Raw genomic sequence first — 24,672 nt, 5'->3', positions numbered from 1 at the left:
GTCATTCCTCTGTAGCATCTGGTCCCCACTGGACCCTCATCATTTCCTTCACCTACTCCCCACACCGACCAAACTGTGTAGCTCTGCAACTGCATCCTGGCCCATCCTCACCCTTCTGCCCCCAACCCTCACCTCCTTGTACCCCCAACATGTTTCTCCCAATTAAAAAAAAATATTTTAAAAAAACAAAACAAAACTGAGAAAGCTTGGCCTAATGTCCTATAATGTAGAGAGATAGAAGACAAGATTGATTATTAACTAAAAAAGAAAAATTCTTGAGAACTCTTCAAAAACAAGTTCTTCTTTACCAAGAATATTTCTTTATAGAAGTAAAAAATGTCCAAGGCTTGTCATTTTGATGTTTCCTCGTTAGCTTTAGGAGAAAAGCTAATGAAGGCAAACAGAGTAATAAAAAGCAAACCAACAGGGCATTTTCTCAAAAGATTCTAGGTTTTAGTAGAAGAGGAGACCTTTGAATGGTGTTAATAAATGAAAAGGATATGCACAGGGCTGTAAAGACACCTCTAGTCGGATTTTTCATACTTGCTCTCCATGGTTTGAGAAAAGCTGCTGAAGTGAAGTGGGTAAAATCTGGATTGAGTAGAGTAGGGTGGCTATGACAAAACAAACAGAACTAATAAAGTCTTCTAAGAATCCATCAGAATCATGACCCTTGATCTGGAACCCTTGATCTAGATTCCTTAAAGGAATATTTAGCACCATCTTAAGGCACATGACTGGCCAAACTGGATAGAGACCAAGAATACCAGTAAATATCTTAACAATTCATAGGAGATCTCTCACATCAATATACTGAGATCAGTATTACTGAGAAAACTTTAGTTTTATACCTTGCTAAACTTTTTAGATATGTACACCAGAAGATTATTGAGTATGTCCACAACAGCATTAGGGGTCTCTGGTACCTTAATGAAAAGGAGCTGTGCTGCCAACCCAAAGACAGGCAGTTTGACTCCACCATCTCCTTCAAGGGAGAAAGACGAGCAATTTCTGTAACCTATAAAAACCTGCGGGAGGATCAACTAAAAATCTGTTCCAACTTAACAGTACATAACAACAACAACAACTTGGCAGCATTTTTCATACTAGCCACCCTTCCCAGAAAAAAAAAACAACCAAAAAACCTTTACAAATGCCCATCAACAATGGAATAAATAATAATTTATGCTCATTCTTAAAATAGTACCTACTATAGAATACAGAGAATAAAAACAGTGTGCTGCTGTTGTTTGTTACGTGTCATCAAGTAGATTACAGCTCATAAGGACCATATGAGCAGGCAATGTGAACTTTGCCCTGTGCAAGGACGTGCTTATCATCTCTGACACATGTGAGCCCAATTCTGAAGTCAGAGTGTCAGTCCGTCCTATTGGGCATCATCTTCTCCATCTCTGACCTTCCATCTTTCCAAGCATGCTGTCCCTTTCTAAGGAATAGCCTCACCTAGTTAGATGTCCAAAATTCGAACGTTTCACCATTCTTGCCCCCAGGAAGCACTCTGGCTGCACCTTCTCCAAGACACATTTCTCTGTTCTTTTGGCAGTTCATGGGATATTCAGTATGATTTTCTAATATGGCAACTCAAAGACATCATTTTTCCCCCTTCTGTCATTCTTATTCATTGTCCAGCTAGCAGGTGATTGAAAACACCATGGCCTGAATCAGCTAGCTGATGGCCTTGATCTTCAAGGTGACATCAGTGCCCGTCAGCATTTTGGAGAGGTCCCTGATGGCAGACTTAACCAAGGCAATACGTCCCCTGATTTCAACAGAGCTCCTAGATTAAGAAAGACTAGGAAGAAGGATTGGCCATCCATTTTCAAAACAACAGGCCTCCAACAACACTATGAACGGAGAGGAATGTGGGTCGTTATAGTATTAGACATAGAGCCCAGATAGGAAGTCACTCAGAATGAGTAGAAACAGCTTCAGAAACCAACATAAAATCACATATATAAATGTTGAGCTGAAAATATTATGATTCCACTTTTACAAATTTCCAAAAATTAACATAAATCTTTAGAGATATGTATGTAAAGGATGAAATTACAGAAACAGAGCTGTTCACAGATTGGATAGTTTTGTCAGTTGTAATGATTATAAATTGTGTTTCATTACTGAATGATACCCATAAATTTGAGATCAATTAAAGATGTTTTATAGTGTCTTGAATTACCAGTGTGCCCAGCATTGCTTTAGTTATTATAAAAAAATATTCATGGTGTTTACAATTATGTGAGAGATAAGACTTTATTTTCAGTGTAAACCATTAAGCAACAGCCAGGTGTTTTATAGCTGATTCAAATTTCACTCACTTTTATGTAAACTTGCATTTTTGGGGATATTAACAGAATATTCCTGTTTGAGCTTCTCTGTTTCCACATTATTATTTAACATGGACAAACTATAGTGCAATGTCTATAATCAACAGATCGTGACTTTTTATTCTTCCTGAGTCCTATAATGATTAGTCCAAATCTGTCACTTTTTCTGTTGTTAATTATTAAGGGAGCGGCTTTATCGTAAGTCCATTGAAAATTCGAGTAAAGCCAGCTCAGAATTCTAAATTGGCTTTTATGTAGCCCTTTATTAGGAGCCCTTGTGGCCGTGGTTAAAGCCCTCAGTGGCTAACCAAAGATCACTGGTTCAAATCCATCATTTGCTGAAAGAGAAAAAAGAGGCCATAAGCATCCATAAAACCTCATAGGACAATTCTGCTTTGTCCTATTTAAAAGTCACTATGAACTGAGATTTACTCAGTTGCAATGAGATTGTGAATAGCCTTTTTGAAGAATAGTGATATTTTTAAGAAGTGTTGTTTTTATCTTGTTAGTGCATAATCTCCTGTGATATCTCAAATTATAATTTTTAAAGAATATTCATATTCAAAGTGTTTTCAATATTCATGAAAACTTCTTATCTACCAGGCCACCAGACCTCCCTATAATAGCTCATAAATATTTTCATAACATAGTATAAGATTAAGCCTCATGAATAAAAAAGGAATATTATTTCCTACTGTATTTCAAGTAATTTGAAACACTTTTGTTTTCATGAATGGCCACTGGGAGCTTAAGGCTGCTTAGAGCAACATGAGACAGCAACATTTAATTAAAAATCTACTGCTTGAACTATAGAAATTTCAAACTATACCAGTCACAAATTTGTACTCATATTAACAGAATAATAACACTGGTAATAATAAGAGTCTTGCTACATCTCCCCAAGGATCAATAAACTTCAAAAGGTTGTTAAACATGCATCTGTCAGAGAATGACTATGTCAGCACTTTAGGAGACAAAGCTGTAAAATGGAAGACAGTAGATCACGTCTCCTAAGTCACCTAGTAGCACTTCGAAAGGAGAAAATTCATAAAACCCCGGCCCCTGTTGTTCAAGTGATGAGCATGTTCTGTAACCTTATGTTTGCCTCAGTAATTACTAGTTAAAAATAAAAAGGGGAACTGGACTTTTGCCCTTTCACAGTATTAAAAATGGAATTTAATAAATATCTTTTTCAGTTAGAAATACAATATGCAAATGTATTCTCTTTTAATTTTAAAAATTAAATCATTGCTGAAAATAATCTGAAATTATTTTAACTTAACTGTTTGATAAAATATCTCTAGAAGCATAATTCGTACCAAGTTACACTGCTAACCCAAAGGCTGCACGCTTCAGCGGCTTCTTGCTGGAGAGATGGAAAGTCTGTCCTCTGGTGATTTAAGGCCTCTGAAGCCTGATGGAGGGTCATTGTGGGTTAGAATTGACTAAGGGGTGGTAAATGAATGTGAGTGAATACATAAAATGTTAACCGTTGTATAACAATGGATTTCAGAAAGCTGTTTTCAGTTTAATTTAGATACAGTAAATCTATGAGTTATTGAAGTAAAAAAAAATTTAACAATTTTATTTGACTTTAGAAGGCGTTTTAATAACTGGTTATTCTGTGTAATATTTTTTAAATATTCATACTAAGAAAAGTGTAGAATATTTCATAAAATACTTTGGTGAGTTTTAAGACATTCTGATAGTTGGCAATTTGAATTTATTTTAGACATAATTATACCTCTAAAGTACAAGAAATGCATTTGGATTTTTCCTCAGCCAAATGAAGCATAATTTTATCAGTCTGGTTCAATTTTTAATTTTAAATGTAAAAGGGATAGATTTTTGTTGTTGTTGGGGTTTGTTTTGTTTTGTTTTTATTTATCTGCTTACAAAGTTTTTATACATTGTGCTTCACACTGTTCTTTGTTCGTATTGTGTTTCATACAGTCATTCTCATGCATTATGTTTCATAAAATTAATCACCACTGGACTTTGTCCATTAGTATGCTGTCTTTTTGCCCATTTCCTTGCCATTTACTCCACCACCAAACTGTGCAACCTTATGGTTTCACCCCTGCATATCCTCATCTCACTGCTCCCCTTTTCCCCCCTTGAATTCCCCTACATATTTTACTAGTTAATCCTAAAGTGATAGATTTTTTTTAAATTACTCCTAGTTGTTCTACTCATATTCAACATGTGATCATAAAACAGTACCATTTTGGTTTTTACATTTTATCACCTATTGTATTATTAATCTTATTTACACGTTGATTTTTGTTATACCCTGAGGTAAACCTATGCCTTTTAAATTACATTTATGTCTTTAAATGTGAGTACAAGTTGCTGTCAGAAGAACTGTAGTCTTCTAATTATACCCAGAACAAACACCTAAGAGACCCAGTAGTATAAATAAAAAAATATGGTTTTACAACATATTCTCTTAAAAATGACTTGGTTTGCAATCATATATACTGTAAACTTTACAATAGTATACTAATGTCTTCTACTTGACAACTTTTCTTGTTTATTTTCTTAAACTTATATAGTTTTCAAGTGAAAATTTTATTTTTATACATTTATTTTTATACATGCTATTAATTTCTGGAAATACTTATGCTTCTATATTGAAAAATCAAATTCAGTGCTTTCACGTTATTTCCAACTGAGAGCCACCCTCCATGTGACTTCTAGGGCTGTACATCTGAAGGGAAAGGGCACCCTCATTTCTTTCCACAGAGCAGCTGGCGAATTCAAACCTCCACTGTTAGCACGAGCAATCTCCTCCTATGTGATTAACCGCCTCTGAAAAGCCACCTGAGGGTCAGCTGTAGGTTGTTTCCCACTTTATGGTACAAAACAACAACAGAAAGTACTACACCTTCAGGGTTCCTTATGATTACATGTTGATTTTGTTGTTATGTACCATTAAGTCAGAACTGACTTACAACTGACCTTCCAGTGGGTTTTCAAAGACAGTAAATTGCAGGGAGGAGATTACCCATCTTTTTCCTGTGATGCAGCTGATGGATTCTAACCACATACCTTGTTCCACAAAAGCACTCTTATGATTATATTATATACAAAATATTTTCAAGTAAGTAAAAGGCTATTTTGTCTTATTTTGGTTTTTGTCTCACCACCACCACCACCCTCTGCCTGCCACTACACTGTGGATTCTCCAGAGAGCTCTGGTGACCTCGTCCATGGAGAGTTGCACTGATAACTCAGAGGTCATAGCTCTCTCTTGCATCTCTTCTCTTACGATTTACTGTGTTTGAAATCAAGCAGATCAGTTCTGACTGAACAGTAGTGAGTTGAGTGAGGTATTAAACTTTTAAATGTAATGTGTTTTACCATCGAAGATTTTTCAACTTTAAAATAAAATTTCATTTTATAATTAGAACAATAAAATATTGTTATATATAACTTACAGTCCAAGAATCCACATATTCATAAAAAATTCCTAATCTAGAAAAACTATTGTAAAGAAAATGTTAGAAATTAAGTTGGTTTTAAAACATTTAAAAAATCAAAGTATACTATGATGCTTGTAATTATTTATAGTTAAACTAAAATATATTTTAAAAAAATAAGTTCTGTAGCTATTTGTAGGTAGACTTAATTCTTGCCTTAAAATTTAACCAATATTAGCATAAAACAAAATATAGCATTTCCTTTTGGGTATGATTGTTGCTGTTGGGTTTTTTGGTTGTTGAATGCCATCAAATCAAGTACAACTTATAGAGATCCTGTGAACCATAGATCTGAACCCTGCCCACTCCTCATAATCTCTGACACACTGAGGCCCATTGCCATAGTCACTGTGCCGGTCCATCTCACTTAGGGTCTTCCTCTCTTTTGCTGACTGTCTTTACAAGCATGATGTCCTTTTCCAAGTCTTCCACTTTTTTGCTGACTCTATCTTTCCCAGGCTGATGACCTTTTCCAAGAAATAGCCTCTTCTAATAACATGCCCAAAGTATGTGAGATGAAAGTTCAGCTTCCTCACCTCGAAGGAGCAATCTGGTTTCACTTTCTGCAAGAGTAAACTGTTCCTTTGGCAGTCCATGGGATAGTCAGCAATCTTATATTTGCTTTGATAGGTTTAATAAATCCTATCTCTCATAAGTCAAAGGGTTTTGTGGACTAACTTGGCAGCATTAAAAAGTTCCATTGTAAAATCTTAGCACTTGACATAACAACAAAATATAATATTATGTTGCTGTCATGTGCCGTCGAGTCGCTTGCGACTCATAGCGACCCTATGTACAACCGCCCTAAACTCTGCTCTGTCCTGTGCCAATCACACTGTCTCTGACACTCCCATCCAATTATCCAGTCACTGAATCAATCCACCTCATAGAGGGCCTTCCCCTCCTGCAATGTCCCTCCACCCTCCCAAGCATGATGTCTCTCTCTAAAGACCGGTCTCTCCTCACAACATGTCCAAAGTATGTTAGATGGAGCCTCAGAATCCTTGCCTCCAAGGAGCCACCTGGTTTAACCCTTTCCAGGGTGAATCTGTTTGTTTTCTTAGCAGTCCATGGTATTCTCAATACTCTTCTCCAGCACCACAGCTCAAAGGCATCAATTCTCCTTCTGTCCTTCTTGGTCATTGTCCAACTCTCTGATGCATAACAAGTGATTGTGAAGACCATGGCCTATGTCAAATGCACCATAGTCTCCAGAGAGACACCATTGCTCTTCAGTACTTTGGAGAGGTCCCTAAACAGCAGACTTTCCCATGGCAATGCGCCTTTTAATTAATACAATATTATAGACATTAGAATTATTTTTTTAAGGGCAACAGCTTTTTATTAGCCCCTGGGAAAGTTCAGGATATGCAGCCAGGGAGCTGGACAGCTCGCCCAGCAGCCCGCCATTGCTCCCTGAGGGGTCTGACTTCTGGCCCACCAAGCTAACCCAGCTGCGCTCAGGTGAAGAACAGGCAAGAGGGCCAGAGACTTCATACAGTTGCTTTGCTTGATAGCAGATACAGGATGAGGGTCCACAGCAAAGCTGGCCTATCCTGGGAGTGGGAAGTCGCCAGATGATATCAGCTGGACTGACTGTAAGGCTTTGTGTTCGTTTGGCCCTTGGCCCCTTCTTGATGGAGCTTGAGACCATTGGCCCTCTCGATCTTGTCCAGCACTTGGTTGTTAGGGATGGCCCTCACACTGACATAGTTAGCAGGTACTTATTTGTGGTTTCTCGTTGATTTTCATGGCTAGATCCTACTGTGTGAGCCCCTTGCTCGCTGGCCCTGATGGATCCACTTCCAGGGTCACTCTGTCATAGTGCAGCTCCTCCATTTCCCGGTCCTACTTGGCAGTGTTACTGGTGACAGAGTGCTGCTTGTTCTGGCCAGCAGCCCATTTCATGGATGTCTCGACTTCTTTGCTGCTTCTCTGAGCCACTAAAATGGCCTGCTTGGACTTGGTCTGGGCTGCCATGGGGCCCTTCTTCTGCACTACCATCGCCATGTCCCAGCTGCTCTCGGCCATGGCAGGTCCGGAGCAGTTAGTCAGCGACTCAATCCTGCGACTCAGAGGCGGCCCTAGACATTACATCTTGAAACAAGTGTGGCAGCTCAAACTATATCATAAAGATACACACTAGCTTCAAACTAGCTATGCTGTCTTCTCCACTACAGGTGTTAACACAATTCAGCTGAGGGGTCAGAAATGCACTGACATGCAAGAGACTTGTGACCAGAGCAACTGACTGAATGTGACATTCTGTTAGTTTCTGGTTTAAGGCGCTCCAAAGCTCTGATTGAGAATTATCTTGCACCAGAACCATGGGATTTCTAGAAATCTTACACATTTAAATGAAATGTAGAGACTGTTTTTCCATTAAAATAGCACTAAATCTGAAGGAAATCTGAAAAGGAACAAGAAAAGCCAAGCACAACATACCTCCTTCTCCCACCCCACCCCCCAAAAAAATACCAACCAAAATCCACCCTCATTGCATCATTGCCATTCGGTCAAGTTCAATTTATGGCAACCCATGTGTGACAGGATAGGACTGCTCCATGGGATTTTTCTTGGCTGTCATTTTTACACGTGGGATCACCATGGGTGGAAATCAACTCCATGACAACTAACAGCAGGTATCATTAAGGAAGCAGATTGCTAGGCCTATCTTTCACAAGTGTTTTGAATCCTAATTTTAGGTCAGTCATCTAGCATAAATAATTTTTGTCATTTATAATAAAGCGGTAATTTTTTTATTGTAAAAATATTTGCATATCATCAAGTAAAAATAGTTTTCTACATGTAAAAATTTTTTAAAAACCCCAAAACTCATTCATCAGGTTTCTTCAGCTGTAAATCTTTAAGGAAGGAGACACCTTTTCCCCCAGGTGGATTCAAACTGCTGAAGTTGTGCATAGTAGTGCAACATGTCATGTTCCACATCGCCAGAACTCTCAAGATGTTAAATGTATCTAACTCATTTCAGGTGTGACTGTGAAGGATATATGTACTTCTCGAATTGGCAATGAGAAATTAGCACAGTGAAAAGAAAATTTGTCCCTTTTTGTATGCATTTCTCCTTTTTAAAAGGAAGTAACATAACAGATATAAAATGAAAATTCTATTTAAGATGAAGGGTGACAGCAGGTTTTAGTGAATCATAAAATCATCTCAGTTATATTTATAACTACTCCTTTGGGCATCATTAATATATCTGGATTAAGTCTGTGGCATAGAAAAGTTTTGGTTTTTTTTATAATTATATTTTATTAATTTTCATAAACATTTACAGAGATTTTGGGTTTCCATTCATTCATTGTTGCACTATTCTCTCTACCCTCCTCCCAGTTTGTTCTTGTCCAAATGCCACAGTGCTTGTCAAAGCCAGTTCTGATTAATCTTCTTTGTCAGTGTGTCCTTTGCCATTCCCTATCACTCCTCCCTGAGAGAGACTTCACCCTGAGTCATAAGGAAAAGGGGATGGCGTATTCTCTTAGCTACTTCCTGCTGAAAAGGGACACTGTGGGTTTCAGGGTGAAGATCTTCTCTCACTACTCTAAAGGGCCCCTTTGGCAGTAGGAAACACATAGACTATTATGGAGATTGATTTTGGAATTTAGATGCACTCTTATTGATTGTGCTTGGCCGTACATGTTCATATCCTTGAAGATGTATCATGGGGGTGTTGCAACCTAGAAGACACAAATTTGACTAACAAGTTATAAGTACATGAGTTCAAAAATTATGGAAAAGTAAAAGAAAAGATTCTTTCATTGTTTTACAAACCCTCCCCCAGGTCCCCTCCACCTTGTAGCCCTCACTCTAGACTCCTGTGATGACAGAAATACCTAGTTATATATCTCTTTTAAACAGTTTTCTCCCTCCTCTGTTTCAGTGCAGTATACATTATTGAACCCATCTTACTCAGTCTCTCCCCAACCCCAAGGACAGTCCCATTCTACAACAGTGGCATCATGTAATATTTGTCCTTTTGTGACCGGGATATTTCACTCAGCATAATGTTCTCCAGAGTCAACCATTTTGAATAATATTGCATGAGTTCCTTGTTTTTTAATACAGCATAGTATTCCATTGTGCGAATATACCACAGCTTCTCTAGCCATTCGTTTGTTGATGGGCACTTAGGTTGTTTCCAACTCCTTGCTATTGTGAACAAAGCTGCAATAAACATGGGTGTGCATATATCTGCTTGGATGTCAGCTATGGTCTCTTCAGGGTATATTCCCAGTAGTGGAATTGCTGGGTCAAATGGTATCTCTGTTTGCAACTTTTTGAGAAAGCGCCATACTGCTTTCCACAGGGGTTGCACCATTTTACACTCCCACCAACAGTGAATCAGGGTTCCAGTTTCTCCACAACCTCGCCAGCATTTGTTGCTTGCTGATCTCTGCCTATCATTACCTCTTTTTGAGTACCCAATGAATCTTCATTCCATCTCTCTCTCTCTCTCTCACACACACACACACACACACCCCCACCCACCCCTCCACCCACCTACTAAAGTCTGCTATCCTAGAGATTTTCATCCTTTCTCATTTTCTGCCCACTTCTCCTTCCCCTGATGGACATCTGTACATATCTTACTAGTTATCCTTCTTTTTTTTTTTTAAATAGTCTTACACAGTATTTGTCCTTATGAGACTAAGTTACTTCACACAACATAATGCTCATGCTCTCTTGACTCTCCCGTATTATATAGTATTTTATGAAATTGTTGTTCCTTAGTGCTGTGTGGTATTCCTTCGAGTGAATGTACCACAATTTCTCAGTCCATTTGTTTGCCAATGGGTGAAAAATATGAAGATTCATTGGGTACTCAAAAAGAGGTAATGATAGGCAGAGATCAATAGTAACAATTGCATGAATGATTGTAGAAAGCACAATATAAAATATAAATCAGTGAAACACAATTCATACAAATTATTATATGCAAGCCAGTAGAACAATATTTTTCTTTTGTTTCCCTAACTAATCAAACTACTGAGAAACTAAAAAGTTAAATCTTCCTTTTGGAAAGTTCTTAGAATAGCATTGCTTTCCTTAAACCAATTAAAAGAACCAATTTGAGGAAAAGCTTGTACCCATAACTCTACAGCTTCTTTTAAAAAAGAGATTTAATTAAAATAACCTGGGATTTTACCTAACAACACTGATTTGAAAAAATCTATAATGTGAGAATACTGCTTATAAATGCTGTATATTTTATATCACTGTTGTTGTGTGCCCCTGGAGTTGGGTGATAACTGACCCTCCAGCAGGTTTTCAGAAGCAGTAAATTCCACAGAAAGAGATTACTCATCATATTCCCCTGGAGCAGCTGGTGAAGTCAAATTACGTGCTTGTAGCACAGCTTCTTAACCAGTAGGCCATAAGAGTTCCCCTTTTATATCACTTGTTGTTGTTGTATCCATTTGACTCAGAACCAACCCACAGCGGACCCACCAGCAGGTTTTCAGAGACAATAAATCATACAGGAGATTGCCCAACCTTCTTCCATGGAGCAGCTGGTGAACTCAAACCACATGCCTTTGGGATTGCAGTACAGCTTCACACCATTAGGCCACCAGAGCTCCTTTTTATTTCAAACAAAACTTTTCATTTATAATTAACACATTTAAAAGAGAAAACTTTTTTTGTGTGCTGGTTATCTGCACGATTTGCCGCATAAGTGTCTTATGATTTACCCTCGTAATATTTGAACTAATCAGTAACAGCTCAACTAATTCCCCCAGAACTATCCCTATAAAATGAATGAGGGGAAAGTACTTAACCTCACAATTACACTCATAAAAAAGAAGACATATTCCTCGTATCCAAGTTTTGGGGGGTTTTAAGGTTTTTTCCATTTCTTACTAGCTTACTTATGCCTAAAACAAATATACATAAGAAGTGAGATATAATAGTAAACATAAAGTCAACATATTGCTGAATTTATCTCATACATCAAATGTGTCGTAGAGACTTTAAAAATGGATTTATTTGTTTTTTTAAATAAAATTTTTGTTTTATACTGGTTTTCTTGCAGAGTTTGTATACACTTTTTTTTACCCCAAATCGTTCCCCTTTCTTTTACCAAGCCCTACCTCCACCTATCAGATTGTGCCAGCCTTATGACTAAGGAGTTAACATGGTTACTAGGGTAGAAAAGTGTTATGATATAAGCAAAGGTAAGTAGTACAGTTATTAGTTAACTTGGTAAGATTGAGGAGATAGTAGTGCTTCATTTGAATTTAGATAAGTAAAATGATAGTAATGACCTCCATCAGAATGCTCTAATATAAGAAATTTATATATAATAAAGTTAGAAAGCCAAAGTTATTTCTCAGGGATTGCAAATTGTTTGATTAAATTTAGGTAGAAGATAGAAGTAGACTGGGAATAGAAGATAGTATAAGTTTAAAAGGAGTTTGACCATAATTTGATAAAAAATGGAAAAATTTTTTTCTTCAAGGACATTAGGCCTTAGAAGAATGTCTATGATGTGTGAGAAGGGTAGGTTAGAATGGCCTCCTCATTCTACTGAGTTTTGTTTTGTTTGAAAGTATAACAGAGTAATGGTACTAGCATTATAATAGAAATTCTCTAAATTCCACTTCTGACAGAGTATCTTAACAACAGAAAGACAAGAAAGCTATTTCATATTGCTGCGTTTATTCTAAATATTTTTTAATGTTTTTGAAAGTACCTGTGGAATCTATAGTCTCTTAAATGTTGTTTATAGTGGTAAAAAATATTTTTTACTTCATTACAGCTGCTATCTTATTCACTTTGAAAGAGAGAGGCTTTTGCAAATTCAAACATGTTCCTTTTGCTTATCTACTGTAAATCCTGCTTTCCTTCCTGAAACTAGTTAGATTTTTATGTTAATACAAGGCAGTTTCCTTTTTTTAAGATATGTATTTGCCCTTGTGCATTTTATGAACAGACAGTAGTACCCAGGTTACAAACATGTGACTTGTGGACAACTCCAGCTTTCCTTTTAATGATGTAACTTTGCCCTCACTTTGAAAAGATGAAACCAACCCCTCCTCACAACAAATTCTTCATCACAATCACGTCATTTGCTGCACATACAACCTTTAAATCATAGTAAAGCTTTCGAAGCAGTGCTTGCTCTGAAGTCACCCCTGCCATCAAGCTTGTTCTGATTCATATTGACTGTCAGGTTTTTGAGGCTATAAATCTTACAGGAGGGACTGACTTTGTCATATGGAACAATTAGTGGATTCAGACTGCCAGCCTTGCCGTTTGGAGACCAACATGTAACACAGTGTGTCAACAGACTTTGTTTTCTTGCACTGAAAAAAAGGCTAAGTAAGAACCATATGCACCTGTTCTGACTTAACTACAAATTTGACTTAAATACTTAAGAACAGATCTTGTTCATAATGATAGACTGCTACCTATACCTGTTTATAATGTTTTAGTCCCATGTTATAAACACAAGAAACATTTGAATACATTTTAAGTAATGACATAGTTTTCATTGATTTGAATATTGATACTGAACATATATAGTTATAAGATTAATTTGAAGAAGGAGAAATAGTGGAAAGCAAAATAAGTCATTATTTCTTTTTTTCTTTTAAAATGCCTTTATTTTGTTAAAAATCTTTACAACCAGCTGCACCAAGCTTTAGACATCAGTGGTGATTTTTTTTTTTTAGGAGTATGTCGTCATTTTAATGATGTAGATGTTTGGTGTTTCCCATCAGTGGTGATTTTTAAAGAGTCATTATTTTTACATAATCCCAGGTTTATTCCTGAATTTCTTAAGAAAAAGTCTGTAATCACTTCATGGAACTCATGACACTTTGATTACCTTTGAAATTTTAACAGAGTCCTTTTTCTAACCGATGCAGCATGATTAAGGAAAATACATAGACATGATTTTCTTTTTAAGGAAAAAGAACGGTTGAAGCAAGAAAAACGTGATGAAAAACGATTAAATAAGGAACGTAAACTCGAACAAAGAAGATTAGAATTAGAAATAGCAAAGGAGCTAAAGAAACCTAATGAAGACATGTGCTTAGCAGACCAAAAGGTAATCTATATATGTTACTGTTTCATTAAAATGTTTTTATTTTCCTTTCTTCTCGCTTGATTGCTTTGCTAAGTCTACCTCTGAGAAAGCTTTTCATTTTTAAATAAAGCATGGATTTCCAGGTTTGGGTTGTTTTGCCTGTCCTGGTGGGCCTCCAGTAAACCAAAGCATCCATATTTACATATATTCCCTATTCATCTCAGATACAAGTAATGATTGTCTCTTGATTTTTAGACATACTTCTCAAAGATATTTAAAATATATTTTTAACACTTTTGTAGATATTGGATTATATTAATATTTATTTACTTAGCATAAATTCTTTCATGTAAAAATGAATGTTATTATATGCTGTCTGATAGTCGCCTGCAACCCATAGTGACACTATGTACAGCAGCTCTGAAGCCTGTCCTGTCCTGAACCAGTCTCACTAGTTCCAACACACCAACATCCATTTCCCCAGTTACTGTATCAGTCCATCTCATTCGACCTCTTTCTCTCCACTTCACCCTTCCTAGCATGATGTCCTTCTCCAAGGACCAGTCTCTCCTGGCCACATGATCAAAGAATATGAGACATAGCTTCAAAATCCTAGCCTCTAAGGAGAAACTTGGTTTCACCCTTTCCAAGACAGACCTGTTTCTTTTCTTGGCAGTCCATGGTATGTTCAAGACTCTTCTCCAACAACAATTAGAAGGCATTGTTCTTTTGTCATCCTCTGTCATTGTCCAGCTCTCTGAAACATAGCAAGTAATTGCAAAGACCGTGTTCTGGATTAAGCACACATTAGTCTCTAGACTGACATCATTGCTTTTCAGTACTCTGGAGAGGTCTCTGATGGCAGAATTTCCCCAGTGTAATTCTTTTTTTTTTTTATTTCCTGACTGCTGGTGCTGAGAGTTTTGATTGTGGAGCCAAGCAAGCTGTAATTGTTAACAACCTCAATTTCTTCTCCATCTATCATGATGCTGTCAATTGGCCCAAGGTTGAGAATCCTTGTCTTCTTGATGTTGAGCTTCAATTCATATTGACGATTAGTCCTTGACCTTCTGCAGCAAGTGCTTTGTGTCCTCTTTAGTTTCGGCAAGCAAGGTTGTGTCATTTTCATAACATAGGTTGTAAATGAGTGTTCTTTCAATCCTGATGCCACATTCCTTCTCATAAAGCCCTGCTTCCTGAATTATCTGTTCTGCATATAGATTGATGCACTCCTTTCTTGATTTTCAACCATGCATTTCCTTGCTCTGTTCTGAGGGCTGCTTCTTGGTCCAAGTATAGGTTTCATATAAGCACAATTAGATGTTCTGGGATTCCCATTTTCCTCAAGATTAGTCACAATTTGTTGTGATCCACACAGTCAAATGCTTTTGCATTGTCAGTGAAACACAGACATTATTCCTCTGCTACTCTTTTGCTTTCTGCCAAAATCCATCTGACATTAGCAATAATATCTCTTGTGCCATGACCTCTTTTAAACCAAACTTGTATTTCTGGTAGTTCTTTGTCAATGTACTGTTCTAGTCATTTCTGGATAATCTTCAGCAGGATTTTGCTAGTGTGCTATATCAGTGATATTGTTCAGTAATTTCCACACTCTGACAGGTCACTTTTTTTTTTGAATGGGAATAAATATGGGTCTCTTCCACTCAGTTGGTCAGATTTCTTGGCACAACCTGGTAAGCATATGCAGGGCAGCACTTGTTTGTTGAAATATGTCTACTGGTATTCCATCAATTCCTGGGGCTTTATTTTTTGTCAAATCCTTCAAAGCAGCCTGAACTTCCTCCTTCATCACCATTGCCTCTTTATCGTATGTTATTTCTTGAAGTTCTTACTTATATCCGTTATCTCAGTGTTTAAAATTTCCTAACTATAGCTAGGGTGTTCCTTAGAGACAAGAACATTATTCTTTGTTTTACATACTTTGGGACTGTCAGCAGAAGGGTTCAATCCTTATACGAAGGGATCGTGTTTGGAAAGGTGGAGGATCATAGGAAGTGAGGAAGGAGATGGATTGAGATAATGACTACACCAGCGGGCGTACACGGAACAGAAATTGTGAAGCTGGCACAGGATTGGGCAAGGTTTCAGTCTGTTTTACTAGGGGTGCTATGAGTCAGAGTCCAATCAAGGGCACCCAACAAACAACAATATTATAGCTGTAGTCAGCCCCTGGATTATGAATGTGTTTGTTGCTAAATCTGTCTTTTAAGTAGAATTTGTACACAAGTTGGAGCAATCAAGTGCAATTTGTATCTGATATTCAGCCAAATGTTTATTTTGCTGTATTATAATGTAGTATATCTTTCTGTACATGAAAATGAAAAAAAAACCACCTTGAGATACACAAAAAGTTCATTAGCCTATTAATGCAGTATTTCATAATAAGGTCTTGATGCTATTATTTTTATAACCATTGTGCCTATTTCAAATTTTTAATATAGTAGATTTTACAAGATGTGATTCATAACTATAAGTTGTATATAAACTAGACTTTTATAACCTGAGGACTGCCTATACATAGATTAACACATTTAATAAGCCTGTAATAAACAAATGTTTAAAATGCCAAATAAAACTTTCAGTAGTTATTTCAGTCAATACAAAGTTGTGGTAAATTTTTGAAGAACTACTTCATGTAAACAGAATTAGTTACATCACCTTTTTTTTCCCCAGTCAAAATTTACTGTAATTTTATTGAGTTCCAGCTAAGAACAAAAATATTTTTAATTTGGATTACCCATGTATTGAATTTTCTAAATGTCTATGGCAAATTGGTGCTATAGTTAGACATTGAAATTTTATTATAGACACACTTGAGAAGGGAACATAGTTAAGAAGATAACATGTGAGCTTATTTTAACAGAGGCTTTCTTTTTTAAATTTTTAATGCTGAACTGCAATGTTAATGTTTGACTAAATACAGAGAAGCCTAAAGACAGTGGGTTGCATTATAACTGGGTTTATGTTCAGGGTCATGTGTTCTGACCATGCCAGCCTCATAAATTATTTGCATTCATTAGCCATAGATGGTGCCACTCTTTCCAACTATACAAGCCACAGATACAAAATGTTAGTTTCTGAGTTACCAAAAGGAAGTATATTATAAGTCATATCAATCTGTGCATATATACTATTTAAATATGTCCATGATAAGGTCATGTGAAATGTTTATTTCATATCTGCTATTTGACTTTTGCTTCACTTATATATGTTGTATCAATATGTAAGTTAATTGAAAGTAGTATTTTCTTTTGCAGAGATCTAAAGTCATATTGGCATCATTCAAAATTTATTGAATTGTAACTTGTCTTCAAGACACTATGTTCAGTTTTATGGGGGTTGCAGAAATGCCTCTGGGGAGTTTACCATCCAGAGGGGAAAGTGCTAATACAATCTATAGAAAATAGCTTGTTAGGTTTTTGGTGTGGGTTTTGTTGTGTTTTTTATTTTTGGGTTTTTTTTTAATTCTAGAAATCATGGCTCGGGGGAGCTCTGGTGGCCTAGTGGCAAGAAGCTGCAACTACAATCCCAGAGGTGCATGGTTCGAATCCACCAGATGCTCTGCCGGGGAAGGAGGGGCAATCTCCTCCTGTACCAGTCAGATCTGATTTGACAGTACACGCACACAAAAATAATAAAATAAAAATTAAAAAAAATAGAAATCATGGCTCTTGAAATGTTTTCTGTTTGTTTTCTTTCCAGCCTTTGCCAGAGTTGCCTCGTATTCCAGGACTTGTTCTCTCTGGAAGTACATTTTCAGACTGTCTCATGGTGGTGCAGTTCTTGCGAAACTTTGGTAAAGTTTTGGGCTTTGATGTGAATATTGATGTTCCAAACCTGAGTGTTCTTCAAGAGGGATTGCTAAATATAGGGGACAGCATGGGTGAAGTACAAGACTTGCTTGTGAGGCTCCTCTCAGCTGCTGTATGTGATCCAGGTCTAATTACAGGATACAAGGTAAAAAAAATGAAATATAAAAAAAAACAAACCCTTACAATTTTTTTACTGTCAGTGTATTGATAGCCAGCTTTAGATTTTTAGCAGAAGACTTTATAGACTAATCCAGTTTTGTTTTGGGGTTGTTATTTTTTTGGGGGGGGTCTTTTACTTAATGTCTCACAAAGTTAAATATGCATTTGCTCTGATTTCACCTGACAGATACCTAAAAGAATCTAATTTAGAAAGCCTAAAGAATGTGGGCCCGGTCCCACAAGCTTCTTAGCTTTAGGCAATGACCAGATTGCTTTGAGAAAATACCCAAGTGATATCCAGCAGAACTGGATAATTCATAATTCATGAAACAATTAGGAATTGTTTGCGCCTTTGAAAATTAAACTTTGTTCTCTCTGAATACTGTAATTGAAGCCAGTGAAGGAGTCTACAGATTGGCATGTTTATTCTGTATTGCTCAGTAGATATTCAATAAATTCACATTTATCTTCATTTCAATTAATATACACTTTGTAGCCAGCTTTGCTTTAGCTACTACTGTAGAGGGAAAGGGCTTCTAGATGCAAACGAGTTTTTCCTCCATCTCTGTGTTTCATTTATTGGACTAGGCAACAAAACCTAAGACCCATAAAGTCAGAAAATACATCAGTGGTGCTTTTAAACCTCACCACTTTGAAAAGAAATCTTGCAACAATTTTGGCTGTTAAATTAGTTGTGATTGATGATTTTTAACTTCTGCCACACATGAATATACTTACTCATCTCTCTCTGCTTGACTTTTAACCAAGCTTTTAAAGAAGGAACCAAAAGATAAAAGTATTTTCATACTTTTCTACGTGCTGTTGTCTGTTTAAGTCTTCTTTAAAAATATGAATACAGTCCTTGTCAGTAATATGTAAACTGCATAATATCAGTAATTTTTAATCTTACTGTTTTTTATGCTATAAATTAATGATTGTGATCAAGACTGAGAAAACCATCACATTTTTATAGGCCAAAACAGCTCTTGGAGAGCATTTGCTGAATGTTGGTGTGAATCGAGACAATGTTTCAGAGATTTTGCAGATTTTTATGGAAGCCCACTGTGGACAAACTGAGCTTACTGAAAGCCTGAAGACAAAAGCTTTTCAGGCTCACACTCCAGCGCAAAAAGCCTCCGTCCTGGCTTTCTTGATCAATGAACTAGCATGTAGCAAGAGTGTTGTGAGGTGAGTGTATGTGCATTGTTTTCAGGTGCTTCCCTTCTATTTTTAATTATCTAATCACTGTGTTGTATAAATTACATAGAGAAAATGTGTAAGTTAAAAACTAGCATAAAAAGAAAAACTAAAATTACACTTAATCTCACCATTCAGGAAGGACCAATAATACTGTTTCTATATATCTACACAGTATTTAATAAATATCTTTTGAGTCATACTTGAGTAACCTTTTATTTTTAATTTATTATTTTTTCCTTTGATCATTGAAAAATTTTTGTGTTTTTTCCCTTGTACTATCACCAGAACTCAAAATTTTTCTTTTCCTTGAAATTTTTCAAGGATAGAGGAGTAATTGATTTTTCTTTGTAGGTATCCATAGAACTGTCCAGCCATTTAAAAAATTTTATTATCTATATTTCCTAAATAACATGCCTCTGTGAACTTTGATAAATGTTAATAGATGTAGATATAGGCTTCAACTCTTTTGTTCATAGGGTCACTATGAGTTGTGCTCGACTTGAAGACAACAACAACAACAAAATATATTTTTTAATTACTAATTTACCAGTATTAATTAGTGTTTTAAAAAATACTTAATCTCATGATTCAAAATACTTTGCTCACACTATAATGTTAAGGGCTTGATGAACAAATTTATGTTCATTTTATTCTTGCTTTTCATTATTATACGGAGCTCTAGTGGAGTGAGGGGGAGAGGAACCATCTTCTCCACATGATTTGTTGTTGTTATTTGTCATTGAATCAGAACTGGCCCATAACTGATCCTCCAGCAGGTTTGCTAGAGGCAATATATTGCACAAGAGGAGATTTTCCCGCAGAACAGTTGGTGGGTTCAAACCACATGCTTTTGGATTTGCAGTGAAGCTTTTTCACTATTAAGCCACCAAAGCTGCTTCTGTGAATGATTTTTTAAAACTTATTTTTATTATTTTATTTTTTTTTTAAATTTTTTTGTGCGTGTACCATCAAGTCAGATCTGACTGGTACAGGAGGAGATTGTCCCTCCTTCTCCAGTAGACCATCTGGTGGATTTGAACCGCATACCTCTGGGATTGCAGTGCAGCTTCTTGCCACTAGGCCACCAGAGCTCCCCTCTCTGAATGATTTACAACCTCCCAAAACCCCCCTGAAAGGTCAGCTCTGAATGAGTCAATTCTAACTCAATAGCAATGACTTTGAGAGGTTTCCATTTGTGCCTTAATTTATAAATTTTAATGGTATTTTTGTATTTTTAAATATATTTCTATTCTATAAAAATAGTCTTTCAACATTTTCAGGAAATATTCAGAGCCAAGTATTTTCTTGCATATGATTTTGCTATATTACTGTATTGATAAAATTTTTCCTTTCTCTTTGCTTTTTATTGGCAATCAATCCCAAATGTATGATAGCATTTATGTTTTATAATATCATCAATGTATCATTTAATTAAGCATAGACTTTAAAACAAATGGTAATACGGAGTAATGCTTATTTTAAACATACATAGACATAAATTGAATGTCACACAGTTCACATGGCTTATAGCTTACTAGGAGGAGGGGTGTGTGTGTGTGTGTGTATATATACATACCTCTGAAAACCCTCTAGAAAGTCAGCTAGGAGTTTGTTTCGACTGGATGGCACACTTATAACACTACTGCTAGACTTGATGCCCTCATACCATCACCAATTAGCCTAATATTCTTAATGTCTTTTGGACGTTTATATGCATACATATTATAGGTACATATATGGACATGCAGATGTTCATATGTGTTCTCATTTATTATATGGTTTCAGAAATGATTTGATGCCCTCATAACATCACCAATTAGCCTAATATTCTTAATTTCTTTTTGGACATTTATATGCATACATATTATAGGTACATATATGGACATGAAGATGTTCATATGTGTTCCCATTTATTATATGGTTTCAGAAATGATCAGAGTTTTACATACACAAGCCAAAGTTTAGAATGTTGTAATTCTGAGGCAACTAATAGGTAGTTCTTATCTTGTTTTAAGTAGAAATCTCAAAGATTTTTTTTTTATATTCATCGAAGAAATTATTTTTTAACATAATGTACATATTTAAATACACACACACAGAATGAATCAACTGAACCATTTTTACTTTCAAAAATGTACTGACTTAATTGAAATTATTTTATGTCTCTTACTGAACTTATGTATTGCAGTGAAATTGACAAGAATATCGATTATATGTCAAACTTGAGAAGAGATAAGTGGGTAGTAGAAGGCAAACTCAGAAAGTAAGTAATTTTTATTAAAATTAATGTACTGTTTCATCTTTGCCCAGGATTCTCTGTAAAACATATGTTTCTAGGATTAAAAATTATCTTTTTAATATAAAAATTGTAAAAGATAATTACAACAGGATATGAAATTAATAAAGTTCAGTACCAGAATTTTCAATGAACAAACATTGTAATGAGATTTATTTGGTTTATTTATTTTAAAATTGGGAAAAGTTGCTGTATCTTTTTTATTTCAAAAGAGGCAAGCAATCACATTTTTAAGGATTTTTGTTGCTTTTTGTATTGTTTTTGACATGAATAAAATCTTTCTTAATTGCTTACTAATTAAGGTATGCTTTTTAAGAGAGTGTGATACTGTCAAAATTATTCAACACTGAGCTGAACTCACTCAGCATTTGTTAGCTGAAGGGATTTAAAAGCAAACTCAAGCCATGAGTTGCAAGACTTAAGGATACCTTGGGCAGAATATTAAATGATCCAAGAAGCGTTAAAACAAGATGGAAGGAGTATACAGAGTCACTGTACCAGAAGGAATTACTCACACAGAAGAATTTCCTTAAACAACATATGAGCAAGAGCCTGTGGTGATGAAGAAAGAAGTTAAAGCTGCTCTGAAAGAATTGGCAAAAAAACAAGGTTCCAGGAATTGACAGCATACCAATTAACTTATTTCAACAAACAGACACTGCCTTGGATGCACTCACTAAGTTGTGCCAAGAAATTTGGAGGACAACCACCTGGCCAGCTGACTGGAAAGATCTATATTTGTTCCCATTCGAAAGTATGTTGATGACCCAACAGACTGTGGAAATTATCAAACAATATCATTAATATCACATGCAAGCAAGATTCTGCTGAAAATGATCCAAAAACAGCTGGAGCAGCACGTCAACAGAAAAATGCCAGAAGTCCAGGCTGGATTTAGAAGAGGTCATGGTACTAGGGATATTATAGTTAATGTTAGATGGATGTTGTCTGAAAGCAGAGAATACCAGAAGAATGTCTTACCTGTGTTTCATTGTGCAAAGGAATATGACTGTGTGGATCATAACAAACTGGATAACTCTGAAAAAAATGGGAATCCAAGAATGTTTGCTTGTGCTTATGCGAAACCTGTACTTGGACCAAGAGGCAGTCATCAAATTGAGCAAGGCAACACTGCATGATTCAATATTGGGAAGAGTGTACACCAGGGATGTATTCTGTCTCCATAGCTTTTAAATCTATGTGCAGAAAAGGTCATCTGGGAGGCTGTGCTGTACGAGAAGGAATGTGGCATCAGGACTGGAGGAAGATTCATCAACAGCCTGTGTTATGCAGATGCACAACCCTGCTTGCTGAAACTGAGGAGGACCTGAAGCGCTTGCTGCAGAAGATCAAGGACTGCAGCCTTCAATACAGATTGAAGCTCAACATCAAGAAAACAAAGATTCTCACCATTGGGCCAAATAGCAGCATCATGTTGGATGGTGAAGAGATTGTTAACAGCTTTAATTTGCTTGGCTCCACAATCAACACCTTTGGTTCCAGTAGCAAGGAAATCAGGAGACAAATTGCATTGGGAAAGTCTGTTGTCAGGGACTTCTCCAGAGTACTGAAGAGCAACGATGTCAGTCTGGAGATTTAAGGTGCACCTGATTTAGCCCATAGTCTTTGCAATTGCTTGCTATGCATCAAAAAGCTGGACAGTGACTAGGGATGATAGGAAGAGAATTGATGCCTTTGAACTGTGGTGCTGGAGAAGAGTTTTGAATATACCATCGACTGCCAGTAGAACAAACAGGTTCACCCTAGAGAGGGTGAAGACAGCCTGCTCCTTGGAGGCTAGGATTCTGAGGCTTCGTCTGACATACTTTGGGCATGTTGCAAGAAGGGACTGGTCCTTGGAGAGGGACATCATGCTTGGAAGGATGGAGGGACAGAGAAAGAGAGGGAGACCAGTGATGATTGATACAGTGACTGAGGTAATGAGTGCAGGTGTGTCAAAGATAATAAGATTGGCACAGGATAATTGAGATTTCAGGGCTGTTGTACATAGGGTCACTATGAGTTGCAAGTAACTTGACAGCACATAACAACAACAACAACCAGTAAATATGAGAAAAGAATGGACTGTCTTCTCCTATTCAGTTTATTGCCTCTGAAAACCTGCTGGAGGGTCCCCTATGGTCAGTTCTGACTTGATAGCACACAACAACCACCCTAGGAAATATACTTCTGAAAATATTCAAGTTCTATATAAAAGCATATTTCTCTATAGTAATTTCAATTTAATTTGTTCAATCTGATAAGGTCAGATCAGAAGTTATCATTTGTTACTTTTTATATAATATAATATGAAAGAGATATATAGAATAATGCTTGAAAGTTAATATATACTGTAATTTGCATTAATATATTGCTTAAGTTTTACCAATTTTAATTTCTATTATTAAATATTTTTAATGTAAGAATATGCCATGTTTGTATTTAAAATTCAAGTACTTTAAAAAGTATAGAGAATCTTTTATTCCATCATCATGATTTTATTATCTTTATAGGCTTAGAATCATTCATGCTAAGAAAACAGGTAAAAGAGATGCTTCCGGTGGCATTGACCTTGGGGAAGAACAACATTCCTTGGGCACACCCACTCCAGGACGGAAGAGAAGAAGAAAGGGAGGAGACAGTGATGACGATGATGATGATGATGATGATAGTGATGATCAAGGTGATGAAGATGATGAGGATGAAGAAGATAAAGAAGACAAAAAAGGAAAGAAGACAGATACTTGTGAAGATGAGGTAATAAATTTTATGTTGGTTTTAATACATAGCTACCAGGCTGTGTTATATAGTTGAAATAACACTGAATTCTGTATTTGACACTTGCCATAGTTTCTTTATCCAAAAAATTACTATTATATTTTTTATGATGCTTAAGTAAATATTGAATAGAAGACACACAATGAATAAAACAAGTTAAATTTTTCTTTCTCTATATTAAGAATCTACTGAGTCATTGTATTGAAAGGAATTGGCAGATACAGAAGAATTTAATGAAATAGCATTTGAGCCAGAGCCTGTGGTGATGAAGGCAGAAGTTCAAGCTGCTTTGAAGGAAATAGCAAAAAATAAGGCCCCCGGAATAGATGGTATTCCAATTGACATATTTCAGCTAACAGATGCTGCCATGGATGTGCTCACCAAGTTGTGCCAAGAAATCTGGAGAACAACCACTTGACTGGAAGAGGTCTATATTTGTTCCCATACCAAAGAAGGGTGACCCAGCTGAGTGTGGCAACTACAGAACAATATCATTGATTTCACATGCAAGCAAGATTCTACTGAA

General features: G+C 36.3%; 1 protein-coding gene across 1 annotated transcript in view; it reads left to right on the top strand.

Moving 5' to 3' along the window:
• Positions 1-24,672, top strand: part of BAZ2B (bromodomain adjacent to zinc finger domain, 2B) — a 324,998-nt gene that overhangs the window by 261,723 nt on the left and 38,603 nt on the right. The window contains exons 21-25 of the mRNA XM_006880802.1: positions 13,758-13,898; positions 17,604-17,858; positions 18,846-19,060; positions 21,261-21,335; positions 23,882-24,125. Of these exons, the coding sequence (XP_006880864.1) occupies positions 13,758-13,898; positions 17,604-17,858; positions 18,846-19,060; positions 21,261-21,335; positions 23,882-24,125 (930 nt within the window). The remainder of the gene's footprint in view (positions 1-13,757; positions 13,899-17,603; positions 17,859-18,845; positions 19,061-21,260; positions 21,336-23,881; positions 24,126-24,672) is intronic.

Source organism: Elephantulus edwardii, unplaced genomic scaffold (assembly GCF_000299155.1).
Source record: "Elephantulus edwardii isolate Elephantulus edwardi_28Jun2011 unplaced genomic scaffold, EleEdw1.0 scaffold00010, whole genome shotgun sequence".
In the NCBI taxonomy this organism is placed as follows: Eukaryota; Metazoa; Chordata; class Mammalia; order Macroscelidea; family Macroscelididae; genus Elephantulus; species Elephantulus edwardii.
This window is presented reverse-complemented; position numbering and strand designations above follow the sequence as displayed.